This window comes from Lontra canadensis, unplaced genomic scaffold, assembly GCF_010015895.1.
Source record: "Lontra canadensis isolate GAN:19392208 unplaced genomic scaffold, GSC_riverotter_1.0 scaffold33, whole genome shotgun sequence".
NCBI lineage: Eukaryota > Metazoa > Chordata > Mammalia > Carnivora > Mustelidae > Lontra > Lontra canadensis.
In genome coordinates, this window is record NW_022631027.1 from 12,947,757 (window position 1) to 12,964,573 (window position 16,817).

At 33.3% G+C, this 16,817-nt stretch overlaps 1 protein-coding gene across 2 annotated transcripts in view; it reads left to right on the top strand.

Annotated features, from left to right (window-relative positions):
- AGL (amylo-alpha-1, 6-glucosidase, 4-alpha-glucanotransferase) overlaps positions 1–14,489 on the top strand; it is a 79,703-nt gene extending 65,214 nt beyond the window's left edge. For both annotated transcript variants that reach the window (XM_032867207.1, XM_032867208.1), the window contains exons 30-34: positions 473–684; positions 1,826–1,923; positions 4,186–4,273; positions 4,386–4,519; positions 11,992–14,489. In XM_032867207.1, the coding sequence (XP_032723098.1) occupies positions 473–684; positions 1,826–1,923; positions 4,186–4,273; positions 4,386–4,519; positions 11,992–12,109 (650 nt within the window). In that variant the 3' untranslated portion in view covers positions 12,110–14,489. The remainder of the gene's footprint in view (positions 1–472; positions 685–1,825; positions 1,924–4,185; positions 4,274–4,385; positions 4,520–11,991) is intronic.
- The last annotated feature ends 2,328 nt before the right edge of the window (positions 14,490–16,817 follow it).

Genomic DNA, 16,817 nt, shown 5'->3' on the forward strand with positions numbered 1-16,817 from the left:
AGTACTCTCATTCTAAAAAGTAGACCGAAATAGGGGAGATTGATTATGATAATATATTTTATTAATTCAATATATGCTAAATGTTATTTCAGCATGTAATCAGCATGAAATTATTCATGAGCTGCTTTGCATTCTTTTGTGAGAGGACTATTTTCTTTGAAATCCAGTATATATTTTACACTTCTGGCACTTCTCAATTCAGACTAGCCTCATTTCAAGTGCACCATACATGTAACTTTATCAAACATGTTAAGAGTGATACAAAGACAAATCAGGGATCATTTGATGGAGTCTAATCCTTCCTGGTAATACAATGAACAATAATTTTAAATTTCAGGCTGTTGTCCTTCAGAAGACCCTGATACTTTTAAAAAGTGGATGATTTATTGCCTAAATATGACTCTTCGGCTGTAACTAAATATATGGCTTTCTTTGAATGCTTAAAACTGCCAAGTCTTTTCTCATGTTTCAGGAAAGGTTGTGACAGTCTCCTATGAGGAGTGGAACAGAAAAATACAAGCCAACTTTGAAAAGTTGTTTCATGTATCAGAAGACCCTTCAGATTCTAATGAAAAGCATCCTAATCTGGTTCACAAACGTGGCATATACAAAGATAGTTATGGAGCTTCAAGCCCTTGGTGTGACTATCAACTCAGGCCTAATTTTACCATAGCAATGGTTGTAGTAAGTGAATTGTTATTTTCAAATTTCAGAAATGTTGTGATAGAGTATATTTAAAGATTTTATTTATTTATTTAGAGTATATTTAGTTTTTTATTCCCATTTGTTTTCAAATTCATTTACTTGCCAAAAAGCATACTGTTTACTAGCTAGTTTAATACAGTCTTTCTAAATTAATAAAGTGTTGTGCATACCACCCTTAGCCTACAACATCTGGCATCAAAAAACAGAAAATAACAGATGACAACTACTAAAGTGCTTCCCAATGTTTTTCGTATGATAGCATACATAGAAAATAATGGTATTGTACAGCAAATACTGAACAAAATGGATTAGGGTAGTGGTGCCAGGTCCAACTGCTTCAGTTAGCCACGGGCCCGCCCTCTGCCTGGAAAGCTGAAGGCCTGGGTATTTCGGCACACCTGTGCAATGACCAGTAGTACCTCAACACCTAGTTGGGAAGCTTTAGACTGGTGAATTAATGTGAGTAGCTTCATATCCTACTCTGTTTCCTTCATTGTATTGCTGTAATGTGTTCTATCTAGCTAGGAACTCTATACTCCATTTTATCTCTACTTAGTCTAAAGGTAGACTATAAGGACAGTAAAACAGAGAAGGTGTGTGCCCTTCTGTGCCTGCTTAGCTGTTTCTGCCTTATCGAAAAGAGTACTAAATATGCTTTCTCTCCTTCTCCGTATCACAAATAAATTTACTCATGCTGTTAGAATGCAAGTATTTCTGTATTTCTCTATAACCCCAAAATCAAAAAACAATTACCAGATACACTTAAAGGAAGCTATTATAAATCTTCTGAAAAATGAATTAGATGCGTTTAAATGTGCTCTGCCTTCATTGTAGCTGTGGCAACTTCCTTTTGGAGCTCATACACGTTCTTAAAATGACACAAGGAAATAATCACCTCTAGCAGCTTTCCTACCTTCTAAGGCCAAGAACAGTGCTTCTGAGTCAGCCCCATAGCATTAGATCTGGTTAGGCATCTGTGCTCAAAACCAATTCGACCCACACTAAATTTTTAAATTGTTTTCATTTCCAAGTTTACGAATAGTTTATGTTCCACTGTGGGTGAAAACTAATTCTTTTGTGAACTTCGAAAGTTTGAATATTTGTTTTTGACATTCATTAGGCCCCTGAGCTCTTTACTGCAGAAAAAGCATGGAAAGCTCTGGAGATTGCAGAAAAAAAATTGCTTGGTCCCCTTGGCATGAAAACTTTGGATCCAGAGTAAGTTAAAATATAAGTCTTAAGAATGTTGTTCATACGGTATATAATAAATAATTATATTTAATTATATTTAATCTTGGCATGAAAACTTTTGACCCAGAGTAAATTGGAGTATAAGTATTAAGAATGTTGTTGCTATTATATTGCCTCAGCCCTAATTTTTTTGGTTGTCAGCACACTCTCTAAAATTGCATTCAAACAGAGTTTTTAAAAATACCAGCTGTATCTTCATTAAATATCAGTGTTCATAATGCTTGTCCTATATTGTGTAATCAATAAGAGTTTTAAGCTTATAAAACTAATACATTATGAATATTTCCTAATGCCTATTGTTTTCTGGTTGTAAAAGTAATACATGATTATTAAGGACATTGGAAGTATAGACATATTGTCTCCTTAGAGACAGTCTTTATTTTCCAAGTTGTTAACTCCCAGTATTTCCCTCCATATTTCTAAATACTATGTGTGTACAGATGTTTCTTGAGTTTTTAAAAAATATTAGACATTAATTGATCACTTCTAATGATGACAGATAAAAGAGTAACTCTCTCCTCACCTTACTACTAACCATTTCCATCCTTTCTATATAATTACCCCACTGTTTTTATTTAAACCATTGACTTTGTTTTTATTTTGATTATGTGTTTATGCCATTTTATATTTCTTTTCTTTTCCAACTTTTGTTTTTTCTTGAGTTTCTCATGACCTTCCTGTTTGTCTTTGGTTGTTTTCCTTTAAAGCTTGATACCCAACATTAATTTACTTTCTATATCAATATATGACAGATCCCCTTTTCTATATAGTATCCTTACCTTTGTAGAATTTTCCTAATTTACTGTGTACTCATTTCAGTCCTGAGATCCAGACTTTTTGTATGTATCTATATTCTGAGGTGTTCTTCATAATTTCAGGGGTGTTAGGAACCACTGGAACCCACAGTTAAAGCTTACTCATGTAACAAGTTCTGCCTCTCACTAAAAGAAAAAAAGTGGTAATTTATTAAACTGACTACAGATAACTGTCTTGTATTATCTGTCTTTATGTCTACAAAAACATATCTGTATTATGTGTCTTTGTAAGTTTGTAATAGTTTGTTAAGTTTGTAAGTATATAAATTTTCTATGTCTATTTGGTTGCTATTTGTAATTTGATAAGTATCTATTTTAATTAGGTTTTTTAAAAAAAACTTTTTCCAATTTTAGTTAGTTTTAAAATAACATCATGGACAAGTTTAAAAAAACAACCTTTCTGGGCGTCTGGGTGGCTCAGTGGGTTAAGCCTCTGCTTTCGGCTCAGGCCGTGATCTCAGGGTCCTAGGATTGAGTTCCACATCAGGCTCTCTGCTCAGTGGGGAGCCCGCTTCCCTCTCTCTCTGCCTGCTTCTCTGCCTACATGTGATCTCTCTCTCTCTATCAAATAAATAAATAAAATCTTAAAAAAAAAAAAAAAAAAAAAACCTTGGGCACCTGGGTGGCTCAGTGGGTTAAAGCCTCTGCCTTCAGCTCAGGTCATGATCCCAGAGTCCTGGGATCGAGCCCCGCATCGGGCTCTCTGCACAGCAGGGAGCCTGCTTCCTCGGACTCTCTCTCTCTGCCTGCCTCTCTGCCTACTTGTGATCTTTGTCTGTCAAATAAATAAATAAAATATTAAAAAAAAAACCTTTCTTATATATAATAATTAATGAAACTGTATCTTTAATGTTTACTAATTCAGATTATTTTGTGTGTATTTTAGTCACCATCAGTATATGAGAAGCTTAGTGAAATAATTGACTTTAACCAATATTTAGTGTCAGACTAACTCCTTGAAGGCAAGATACCTGAATACTATATATATTTTATATTTTTTTATTTTATTTTATATATATATCTTTTTTCTTTATTAGCCAGTAACTATTTGTTAATCATTTCCTAACACATTGTTAAAGTATTCTGGAGGTGCTGGGCTGGCTCAGTCAGTAGGGCGTGTGACTCTTGATTTCAGGGTCATGAGTTCAAGACCCACATTGGATGTAGAGTTTACTTAGAAATTAGTTAATTAGCTAATTAATTAATTTTTTAAATGGGTTGTTAAAAAAAAACCAAAAGTATTCTAAACCCAGTATATACTAATTTAAGGTTAGATAGATGATGAGCTTATTCTATAGATTTGGAAGACAAAATAATTTTATTATTTCTCTTACTTTTGCTATTGAAAAATCTTTCTAATGCTTCTTGTGTAATAGCTGATCTTTTTCTAACCTAAATTTCAATCATTTTGCAGTGATATGGTTTACTGTGGAATTTATGACAATGCCTTAGACAATGACAACTACAATCTTGCTAAAGGTTTCAATTATCACCAAGGACCTGTAAGAATTTCATTCTCTTTTCAGAGTTTTCAGTTGAAGTTATTTTTCAAATAGCTTTAAAGGTATTCACAGCTCTTTTTTTTTTCTTTACTTTTAAATCACCCTTTTTTAGGAGTGGCTGTGGCCCGTTGGGTATTTTCTTCGTGCAAAATTATATTTTTCCAAATTGATGGGTCCTGAGGCTAATGCCAAGACTGTGTTTTTGGTTAAAAACATTCTTTCCCGACACTATGTTCATCTTGAGAGGTAAGTCATCAGGGGTCATGTAATTTCCATAACTAGTGTTTAGTCAGTTTATTAGATGTTAGGTAAATAACCCCTTAAAATTCATTTCCGTATACTCTAGGTATCCCAGTGAAATTTGAAAGCTTTACTCTTATTTAGTATGACAAGTTCAATGATATAATTGTCACCTTCCTTTAATTATTTTAGGTTGCTATTTATTTTAATTTGAAGATGATATTGCATGATTTATACATGTGGAATAGTCTGATTTTTTAAATACAGTGGATATTTGGGAGTATGACTAAAACAGAATAAACACAAAAATGAAAAGTTTTCGGGCCGGGCCCTTTGAGTTAAATGATTTAAAGACATATGTGGTCGTCAGGGGGGAGGTGCAGGGGAAGGATGAGTGAAATAGGTGAAAAGGATTAGAAATACACTTACTTTAATAAGCACTAAGTAATGTTTAGAATGCTGGATTATTCTATTGTATAACTGAAACTAATATACTGTATGTTAATTTTTTATTTAGACTAATTTAAAAATAAATTAAAAATAAATTTCTGAATAATTTTCAGAAATGTTTTACTATAATTAAAATATCAGGGTTGGTTTTTACTATTATTTCAAATCCATTTGTCACCTCCTTTGTCATAACTATTAAAGATAGTGTCAGAGTTATGTGTCTTTGTAAGATTTTATATATATATATATATATATATATATATATATATATATATAGTCAAAAGCTATCCTAATTTCCCAAATTCTAGATTAAACCTAAATATAGGCATGCCTTGGAGATAGTGTGGGTTCAGTTCCAGACCACCGCAGTATAGCAAAAATCACAGTAAAGTGAGTCAAATAAACTATTCGGTTTCCCAGTGCATGTCAAAATTACATTTACACTGTACTGTGGTCTATTTAATATGCCATAGCATTATGTCTAAAGAAACCAATGTACATACCTTAATTTAAAAGTGTTTTATTGCTAAAAACTGCTATCATCTGAGCTTTCAACAAATCATAATCACTGACCACAGATCACCATAACAAATACAATAATAATGAAGTTTGAAATACTGTGAGAAATACCAAAATATTACATAGACAAAGTGAGCAAATGCTGCTGGAAAAATGGTGCCTATAATAGACTTGCTTGATGCTGGGTTGCCACAGACCTTCAGTTTGTAAAAAACACAGTGTCTACAAAGTGCGGTAAAGCAAAGCACAATAAAACAAGGTATGCCTGTATATGTACAGCTTGTTGCTCAGAATAATTATGCATAAACAGCATAAATTTTATCTCCTTGATTATACAAACACAAAGGGCTGCCATCTATCACCATGAATATTGTTTTCAAAATTTGATTTTATTCACTTGAATGTAGTCACAGAAAACCCAACCCTTTCATAATTCTTGTTCCTCATCTAGAAATTGAGTCTGATTGTATGTTATGTGAACATTCTTACATCTTCTCTTTATTGCCCCACAGTATTTATCATTGTTTGCATTTATTTTTCTTTCTTTTGTCCGTGAGAAGTAAAAACATCTTGCACTGCAGGGATCACTCTCCTACTTTACCCATGATCCCATCCCTCCCACCTGTTCCATGATCTTGCTCTACTAATTATCCTTTCTTGGTATTCCACTTGATTCTTTCTTCTTAAGCTAGAAAGAAATTTGTCAGCCCATCCTAAAATAAAGTCCATTCATACCATTCCTACTTCTAGCTGTGTCCTAGCATTCTGTTTCCTTCTCAGCACACTTCCTATAGGAGTAGCCTCATTCCTTTTGCTTTCTGACCACTCAATAAGAACAAGAAACTTCCTTTGCTTTTCTTCTTCTTCTTCTTTTTTTTTTTTAAAAGATTCTATTTATATTAGGTAGGGGAGGAGCAGGGGGTCAGAGAGTGACAAGCAGACTCCCCAGAGCTCAAAGCAGGGCTCGATCTCACAACCCTGGGATCTTGACCTGTGCCAAAACCAAGAGTTAGATGCTTAACTGACTGAGTCACGAAGGCACCCCTTCAACAAGATCCTTTCTCATTCCCGGATCCCATGACTTCCTTTCATTTCTCTTCTTTGACCTGCCTATAGTATTTGAAGTTGTTGCTTTCTTCTTTCATAAAAAACCTTATGCCATCTGTATTAGGTTTCCCTTGTTTACCTCATGCTAATAACAATTATAATAATAGGAAATAATACTTATTGAGTACTTACTGTGTTCCAGGCATTGTTCTAAATGCATTTAGATGACACCACTCATTTAATCCAGAAACTATATAAAATAGCTATTATCATTATGATTATCCTATTATTATTATTATTATTATTATTCACTTCTCCACTCTCTAGGTGTGTCACCATGGGCAGGTTACTTCACTTCTCTGGCCTGATTCCTCATATAATGGATGTACCATGATTGTTTTGAGGATTAATATGTTAGTTAGTACATGTCATGTGGACGGGATACTAACTTCGCTATGAGCTATTATTAGTTATCTCCATTTTATAAATGAAGCTAAGAAAGTTAAGTAATTTCTACAAAGTCAAATGGCAAGTAATCTGCTAGAGCTGTTACTAAACTCTAAGCAACCTGCTTCATAGGTGTGCTCTTAACTACTACACTATTATCTCCATTTACTGTTGTTCTGGCTTTTCTTCCTGGCACCTATGTTCATTCTCCAAAAATCTGTCCTTAATCTTCCTTTTTTTTAAATCTACATCTTCTCCTGTTATATTTCATCTATCCCATGTCTTCATTCTCTAGCAAATTTTGAATTCTCTCATAAGGTTCACTACTACTTTTAAACTACCTGATACACTTCTTACCTTGGATGTCTTTCTGCCCTCACTCATCTTCTCCCACACATGATTTTCTTCCCACTGCTGTTATGGTATTACCATTATGCATGATCTGCAAGCTCAAACATCCCAGTTACTTTTGAATTTTACCTCATTACTTCTCCAGAACATCCAGTTAGTTGCCAAGACTTGATTCTGTTATATTCTGCCTTCTAACAGCCCATCTTCTTTGCTCTTGCTGCTGCCTAACTTGTAACTCAGAGCCTTTTCTCTGAACTAGGCAATAGCCTCCATACTTCCAGTCTCCCCTCTCTCCATCTTGTCATATTACCTCAAACAAGATTAATTTGCTTGAAATATAACTCTCACAATTTTAGTCTTATGTTTATTCAGTAATTCCCTATTGCCTACAAAATGAAATGCAGATTCCTTACTTTCTACAGTTTTTTCTCAAACTATCTTTGCTTTTTTATATCTTACCATTTCCTAATAGCTACTTTTGATAGCATACTAGCTTCAGGTGTGAGCTTTGGGTCCAGACTGGATTTCAAATTTGTCCTTGTTACTTACTTTACATGTAACTTGGAACAAATTACTTAACCACTCTGAAATAAATTTCTTCCTCTGTATTATGGTAATATCTCATTATTTTCTGTCATGATTAAATAGATAGTTCAAAAATACTTGTTACAATTTAAGAAATGGTTTTATCTAAAGTGAATTGTTACTCTTTTAATTATCTGTGGAATCTGTAGCAATATCAACATTCTCATTCTTGATACTGGTAAGTTGTATTTTCTCTCTTTTTTTCCTGTTCTGCCTGGCTAGAAAGTTTATCCATTTTATTGCTCTTCTTAAAGAACCAATTTTTTGCTTTATTGATTTTTTTCAATTGTTTCTGGGTTTTGTTTTATTGATTTCTACTCTGCTCTTTATTATTCTCTTCTTCTGCTTACTTTAGGTTCAATTTTTTGTCTTTCTCTAATGTAAGGTAAAAGTTGAGGTCATTGACTTAAAGACCTTTCTTCTTATCTAATAAAGGACTTAATGCTATAAACTTCCCATTAAATACTAAATCAACAGTATCCCACAAATTCTGGTTTGTTGTGTTTTTATTTTCATTCAGTTGAAAATACTTTCTACTTTACCCTTTGATTTTTCTTTGACCCATGGGTTATTTAGAATGGTGTTATTTAGCTTTCAAATATTGAGGCATTTTCCAGAGGTGTTTCTGTTACTGGTTTCAAAGTTAATTCCATTGTAGTCAGAATATATACTTTATATGATGCTAATCCTTCTAAACTTACTGATACTTGTTCTAAGGCTCAGAATATGTTCTGTCTAGGTTACTAATCCATTTTCCAGTGGGCGGGGCGGGGGGTGATGTGTATTCTGGTGTCCTTGGGTGGAATGTTCTATAAATGTCAACTAGGTCAAGTTGTTTGATAGTGTTGTACAATGTACTTACGAATTTCCATCTACTTGTTCTATGAATTACCTAGAGAATAGTATTGACATCTCCTACTATAATTACAGATGTCTATTTCTCCTTGCAGCTGTATCATATTTTGCTTCATGTATTTTGAAAACTTATTATTAGGTGCGTAAGTGTTTAGGATTATTTTGTTCGTTTCGTGAATTGACCCTCTTTTATTATGAAATGACCATTTTTATCACAGGCAATCTATCTTTGCTTCAGAGTTTACTTTGTTTTATATTAATATAAGCATTTCAGATTTCTTTTGATTGTTACCATGGTATATATTTTTTCATTCTTTACTTTTGACCTATTTGTGTCTTTATGTTTAAGGTAGGTTTCTTGTACATAACAGCATATAATGGCAATCTTGCTTTTTTTAATGCAGCTTGATAATCTCTGACTTTTAGTTGGAAAGTTTAGACCCTTTACACTTAATGTGATTATTTATATGGTTAAGTATAAATCTATTTTTTTCTGTTTATTTTAATTTTTGTTATCTTTTTCCTCTTTTCTACTTCTTTTGTACTGGATACTTATTATTCAGTATATATTTATTCCATTTTATCTCTTTTGTTGGCTAATTTGTTACTTTTTAAAATTGTTGCTTTAGGTTTATATATACATCTTTAACTTATCATGGTTTATCTTCAGGTATAGTATAAGAATAATGAATAATAATAATAATAATAATTTTAAGATTCTTATAATAGTATAGTTCCACTTCTCCCTTTCAGGCGTTTGTGCTATTATTGTAATCTATTTTGCTTTGCATATGTTATAGTTCCCCCACAATATTGTTACTACTTTTTGTTTATGCTGTCAGTTATTTTTTAAAGATATGTAAATAATACAGAAAAAGGTCTTATACAACTACTCATATAGTTGCTGTTTCCAGTGTTCACCTGTTTGTGAATATCTCTGTTTCTGTCTGGTATAATTTTCTTTTGCCTAAGGAATTCCTCTCTCATGTCTTATAGTGCAAGCCTGCTCACGATAAATTCTTTAAGCTCTTATATTGCCAGGAAAGTCTTTATTTTGCCTTTTTTAAAAAAGATTTTTTATTTATTTATTTATTCAACAGATAGAGATCACAAGTAGACAGAGAGGCAGGCAGAAAGAGAGAGAGAGAGAGGAGGAAGCAGTCTCCCTGCCGAGCAGAGAGGCTGTTGTGGGGCTCAATCCCAGGACCCTGACATCATGACCCAAGCCAAAGGCAGAGGCTTTAACCCATTGAACCACCCAGGCACCCTTTGCCTTTATTTTTGAAAGATATTTTTGTTGTACTTAGAATTAAAGGTTGACAACTTTTTTTCTTTCAGTGCATTGAAGTCTTGCATTGTTTTGACTGGTAATCTGCTATCATCCTTCTATCTAATCTGCCACTATTTCCATTAAGTATTTTTTTTTATTTTATACATTGTAGTTTTATCTTTTGAAGTTTGATTTCAGTCTTTTTTATATCTTCCATGTCTCTGCTGAATATTTTTAACATATAGAATACAGTTCCAATAATTATTTTAATGTCTTTGTCTGCTAATTGATATCTGGGTTAGTTTCACTTATGATTATTCTCTTCTTATGGGTTGTATTATCCTACTTATCACCTGCTGGTGTTTTATTGGAGTCCAGCTATGAATTTTACCTTGCTTGGTATTAGATTTTTTTGTATTTCTATAAATAATCTTAACTTTGTTTTGGAATGCAGTTAAATTATTTGGAAACAGTTTGATCCTTTCAGGTTTTGATTTTAAGCTTTTTAAAAAAAAAGTTTTTAAAATTTCATTTGTTCAACAGAGGGAGAGAAAGAGCACACAGGCAGGGGCAGTGGCAAAGGGAGAGGAGGAAGCAGCTCTCTGCTTAGTAGGGAGCCCCATGCAGGGCCTTTTCCCAGGAATCTGGGATCATGACCTGAGCTGAGGGCAGATGCATGACTGACTGAACCACCTAGGCGCCCCTGATTTTAAGCTTTGTTAGGCCTGGCTAGAGCAGCATTTAGTCGAGGGCTAATTATTCTCCACTAATGAGTCATGGCCCATCTGAGTTCTCTATCCCATATCCCTAAAATTATTAAGTTTTCAAACCTGGCTGGTGGAAATAAGCACTGTTGCTGACCCTGTGTAAATGTCAGGTACTACTTTAATTCCTTCAGGAGGTTCTTTCCCCATCTTTTGTTCGTTTCCTTCCCCGTCTTTCATTAGTTTCCTTGTGTGTGTTGACTGACTGGTAGGTGAATACTTGAGTGGGCCCCTCTGCATATCTCCAGAGTTCTATCCTTTTTTGTACTCTGTCCTGAAAATTCTAGTGTTTTTCCTGGACTCTCAAGGAGTCTGCCAGGCTCTACCTGTGTTCTCTTCCCTGTGCCAAGTCCTGGAAACTCCCTTCAGGCTGTAAGGTATGGTAGTCATAGGGCTTCCTTCATTTTTTTTCTCATTTCCTAGGGATCACTGTTCTTTGTTGCCTAATATCCAGTATCTTGAAGATTATTGCTTCATATTCCTTGTCCAGTATTTTGATTGTTTCAGGCAGGAGGGAAATACTGTCTGTGCTATTTGATGTTTGTCAGAAGTGGAAGACCTTTGCTTTCTGGCCCAATAAAATGTTTTAAGCTCATCTTTTACTTTCCCTGCCCCAGTCTAGTTGGGCAATTCTCTATCCCTGGTTTGTTTACTTTTTTGTTTGTTTGTTTGTTTGTTGTATTTATGAAGAATATTATTTAAAAGCCCAGATCCCGGGGCAGTTGGCTGGTTCAGTCCATAGAGTATGTGACTCTTAGTCTTGGGGTTGAGTCCAAGCCCAAGGGGTTGAGATTACTTAAAAAAAAAAAAAAAAAAATTTAATTTTATTTATTTATTTGACACAGAGAGAGAGATAGCTAGAGAGAGATCACAAGCAGGGGGAGCGACAGGGAGAGGGAGAAGCAGACTTCCTGCTGAGCAGGGAGCCTGATATGGAAGTCCTGGGATCTTGACCTGAGCTGAAAGCAGACGCTTAGATGACTGAACCACCCAGGCACCCCTGAAAGAATAATTTCAATCTAAATTGTTTATACATAGATCATAAGGATATCTGTTTTATTTTGTAGCAAATGACTACATATGATTGTTTCACTGTACTAGAAGAAAAAAGCACCAAGTGTATTGCCTATTTCATTAATACAAACAATTTATGTGTTATATCTCATGAAATGTCTTTTCTTTTTTTTAAGATCCCCTTGGAAAGGACTTCCTGAACTGACCAATGAGAATGGCCAGTACTGTCCGTTCAGCTGTGAAACACAAGCCTGGTCAATTGCTACTGTTCTTGAAACACTTTATGACTTATAGTTGATTCATGGATATGTATTAAATATGCAGTCACTTATATTATGGAGTGCAAGGTCAAAGTATAATGTAAATGTTTTATATGCACAGGCTTGAATCATTTAAAAAAAATCTTATTCACAGGATATTGATACCCAGTTAGGTAAGACTTCAAAAGCATTGGTCTTTCTTTTGTTCTTTTTTTTTAATGTACAGAGGTAGCTTTTGATTTGATCAGAAACAAAAACTATCATAACCAAAAGGATGTTTTTCTTTTGAATTCAGAAAGAATTCTTGAAATACCTAGGAATAAAGAGTTTGATCCTGAGTTTGAAAAAAAGAAAAATCATGTAATCTACTGTACATAAGTAAAAATGAAATATGAGAATGTAATAATGAAAGAAATGGAAAAGTATCTTCAAATTGTGGTATTATATTTTCTTTAGTAATAATACATGCAGAATATGCTATAGTTAACTAATGTTCTCTCACCTTTTACTGTATTATTCCTAGCACCTTCCACACTGCATTTGATAAATAGTAACCAAATATTGAATCATGGGAGTATCTATCTACAATGTTATGTTCAGAAATGGAGCACAGATGTTCACTGTGTGCTTTTATTTCACTAATATATTAATATGTTTTTAATATAATGAATGCCATAATTTTATGTTAATGATGCATACATAGGATGTATGGAAAAAAACAAGCATTTAAGAATTTATTTTCTAAAAAGTTTTATAAAATTAATCTTGAGTTCCTGTTTCCTACTATGAGATGGTTTATATTCTCAAAATGCATTTGTTGGTCATATTTATGAGAACTTTGAAGAAAAACATGCTAAATTAATTTTTCTAAAACTTATTTTTGGTTTATGTGTAAAAGTGTATTGATGGGTCAGAGTGGATGCTAGTTTCCTATTAACTGAACGCTACATAAGCTTAGCATTGAGAACAATCTTAATATAGTAAAAATATATGAATTTAGTAGTTATCTTAAAATCAGTAGAATCATTTAAAAAGTTTTTCATGACTATAATTCTGAAGTCATAAAAGGAAATAGGTTTTTAACATTTATATGAGTTGATATTTTTGAATAATACTTTATTCTCCAGATGGAATTTTTATCATTTTACTGTTCTTGTCTCAAGAAAACACTTAAATAAGACCACTGTACTTTTAGTTGAAAGAAAATAGTTGCAAAAATCCTTTCATTACTATTTAATATTATTCAGTTGTATATTTATAGTTAATAAAATAATGGTACTGTAACACTTTTCTTGGTTAAAGGTCACATACCCAACCATCTTCAGTATGACTAAGAAATAAAAATAAGAAAAGCAAGTAACTTAAACTTCTAGGTAGCAAAAATATATGAATACTTTAAGATGTCAGATTCCCACATTCAAAAGCTCTTACAACTTAATGTGTCCTGCACACCCTTCTTCAAAGCTGACCCTACTTTAGAAATAGTTTTAACAGCTTACTTTTTTTGTTTCCCAACCTAAAGCAGATTAAATCCTACAAATTTAGTCGTCTGGTCACTATCTATAAATGCATCGGTATCCAAATGTCCCTTCCTTCTTCATTGCTCAATGTATAAATTTTCTAACCTTTGCAGTTACAAGGAATGACCTACCTTGAGAGAGTGAACCATTAGTCATCAAAGGTTTTTTGCAGTTATGTTGCTCTACCTTAACCTCTTATATTAAATGTGGTAAGAAAAATAACTGAAAACCAATGTATTTAATGAAATTAAATAATAGCTGATAGTTAAATGGGATGGATGGATGGATGGATGGATAGATAGATAGATAAAAAGTTGACAATTTCTAAAATATAGCCATATTGGGTTGAAGGGCAATTACCCACCTCAGTAATTTTTAAGGGTATCATGTTGTACTAGAAAATTAAGTGGTTGATACTCCAATAAGGACTGTAAGGGAAAGAACATTGTGATTATCTGCATGGTCTATTTTAAAGTTTAAGAAAGCATGTTAGATATTATTTCATCAAAAGTAGTTAAAATAACAGTTTTAGACTTTAGAGGGATAAATGTCATTTGAAAAACACCTAAATAAAATGCTTCATTCCTGAGTGATGTTGGATGAGGTACCATTATATTACATTTTGGTGATGGTTCTGTGCCTTGGTTTTTCACTAATCCAGATCAACCTTACTCTTTAACATGAGAAGTAAGTTTACAGTATAACCAGTATGCTGTGATAATTTGAAAGTTTCAAAGATAGTTGAGGAAACATGAGACCTGTCATCATATCTGTGGACATTATAACCTAGTGAATTGTAATTCATTTCCAATATATCTTCAACTGCTATATCTAGTTTAAAAATGTCATTTTTATGTCTGTGTGCCAAGAAAATAAAAATCTTTTCTAAAGGACCATATTTTATTTCATTCCATTATTTAACAATTAACTAATCTGTTGACCACTACCATTTATTTAGGGCTTGCTTTTTTGGGGTACTTTTTTTTTTTTTTTTTTGCAGGATGTGGGAGGGCAAAAAGAAAAGGAAGAATTTTAGGCTGTTTGGTAATTTATTTAATAGCAATATTGAAATTAGAAACAAAATAAACTTTTGCTATATTATTAGGTCTGTTAGCAAGTATACATTGCGCTAGTATTTCTTGAAACATTGTACTCCTCCATAAATTTTTCAGTTGCCTTTTATCAACTTGCTAAAGGCTAATACTGTAAGCCAGAACAGATATAATATAGATGTGTACCTCCTAAAAGTGGCCATAAAGATTGTTTCATGTGTCTTTTTTTTTTTTTTTTTAAAGAACATTTATTTACTTGAGAGTGAGTGAGCTGGGGGAAGGGCAAAGGGAGAGAGAGAGAGAAAATTCAAGCAGATGCCCCGCTGAACATGGAACCCAAAGTGGGGGTTGATCCCAGGACCCTGAGATCATGACCTGAGCTGGATGCTTAATTCACTAAGCCACCCACATGCTCCATTTCACTCTCTTTGTTGTTGTTTTCAATTATAATATAGAATAAAATAACATCAAATGACCAAAGTTAATCCATTTTGTCTTTGCCTTTAATTACTATTGGTTCATTTTTACTGCAGATAATTATCTCTATCTTCAGATAAGAATACCTAAAAATCCAAACTTTTATCAGTTTTTATGAGTTTTTATTTGTTAAACTTGACAAACTTATTTATATAGATCCTCAATGTGCCAAAATAATAACGTCAAGCAAGTTGTTTGTTTTTTCCATTTCTACAGGCCTTGAATTATTAATACTGATACTATATCCTTTTGGCTACCATTTTCCCCCTAATATTTGCCTTGTTATTTTGGTCAAAGGCTTTTTTTTTTTAACTTACAAAAGCTCTTAATTTTTCTTCAATCAAATCCCTTCGTGTTTATCTTTGTATTCTTCTATCTCTTCAAAATTTAATCAACCTCATTCAATAATTTAATAAAATTTTTTCTGATTTAACAGTTGTTTTTTATAACAGTATCCAACAATGAGGTGAGACATTACTTAGGTTTTTTCCAAACTGTTACATTCCAAACTCATGAATTGAATATGACTTATAGTGATTACATTTTTTAATTATCTAATTTCTGTGCTATACTATTGAAGTTACTCATTTAACTATTATAATATTTTGTTTTAGTATTTTTAGAGCTATTTCTTACCAATCTCCTACTCTCCTTCTTTGGAATCCTGTTTTATATATCCTCCCTTTGTTCTTCTTAAGTACTTTTACATATCCAAAAAGTATTCCCTTAACTGTTTTTACTAAACTTTTACTCACACTGTAAGTTAATGTGTAAGAACTGACATTAACCATATTTAATCTCATCTAGGAACATAGGCTGTCTCAATTTATTCAAAACAGTTTTTAGCTTGCTGAAATTCTTCCTAATTCTTATATTTTTGGTTGCTATTATGTATGTAATCCATTTTGGTCCAATTTAATAGCCAATTAGTTGGAATAAAAAATTCAGACTTAAACATTTATGAGCCCCTACCATGTAACAGTCAATTTTACACTAAATGTTTTATACCCATTTTATAAACGAGAACGTTGCTGAAGTGTCTTGCCCTAAGTCACACAACACATACATTACAGAACCACGAATCAACACCGTCTTCTTACTAGAAATCGTCTCTCAAAGACCCTCAAAATTGCAATTTTCTGTCCTTGTCCTCACATTTCTTATCATCATCCATCCATAAGTCAAGCATGGCTATTAGTAGTTGCCGTCTGATTACAGAGAGCATTAGATCTTGTTCTGCTTGGGTCTAAGCATAATCCCATATCACCTGGTCAAAATGCCGTGTCTGCAGCCATCTGCCTTAATAAGGTAACTAACCGATCTCTTGGCTAAATATTCAGACCCCAAGTGCCAAGCATGGGTTAGGTTACACAATTTGAATACATTCGCCTATATATGTGTCTTATCAAGGTGAGGCAGAAAAAAGTCAGAGACAACAAGGATAAGAATGGTTAAGAGAGGAGCACTTGGGTTGGTTAAGTGTCTGCTTTCACTTCAGGTCATGATCCTCCCAGGGTCCTGGAACAGGGCCCCTTTGTTGAGCTCCCTGCTCTTCAGGGAGCCTGCTTCTTCCTCTCCCTCTCCCCTCCTCCTGCTTGTGCTCTCTCTCTCTCATGAATAAATAAAATCTTAAAAAAAAAAAAAATGTTAAGAGACGGCCAGCTGTCAAAGTTGCTACATGAGAACTTTAGTA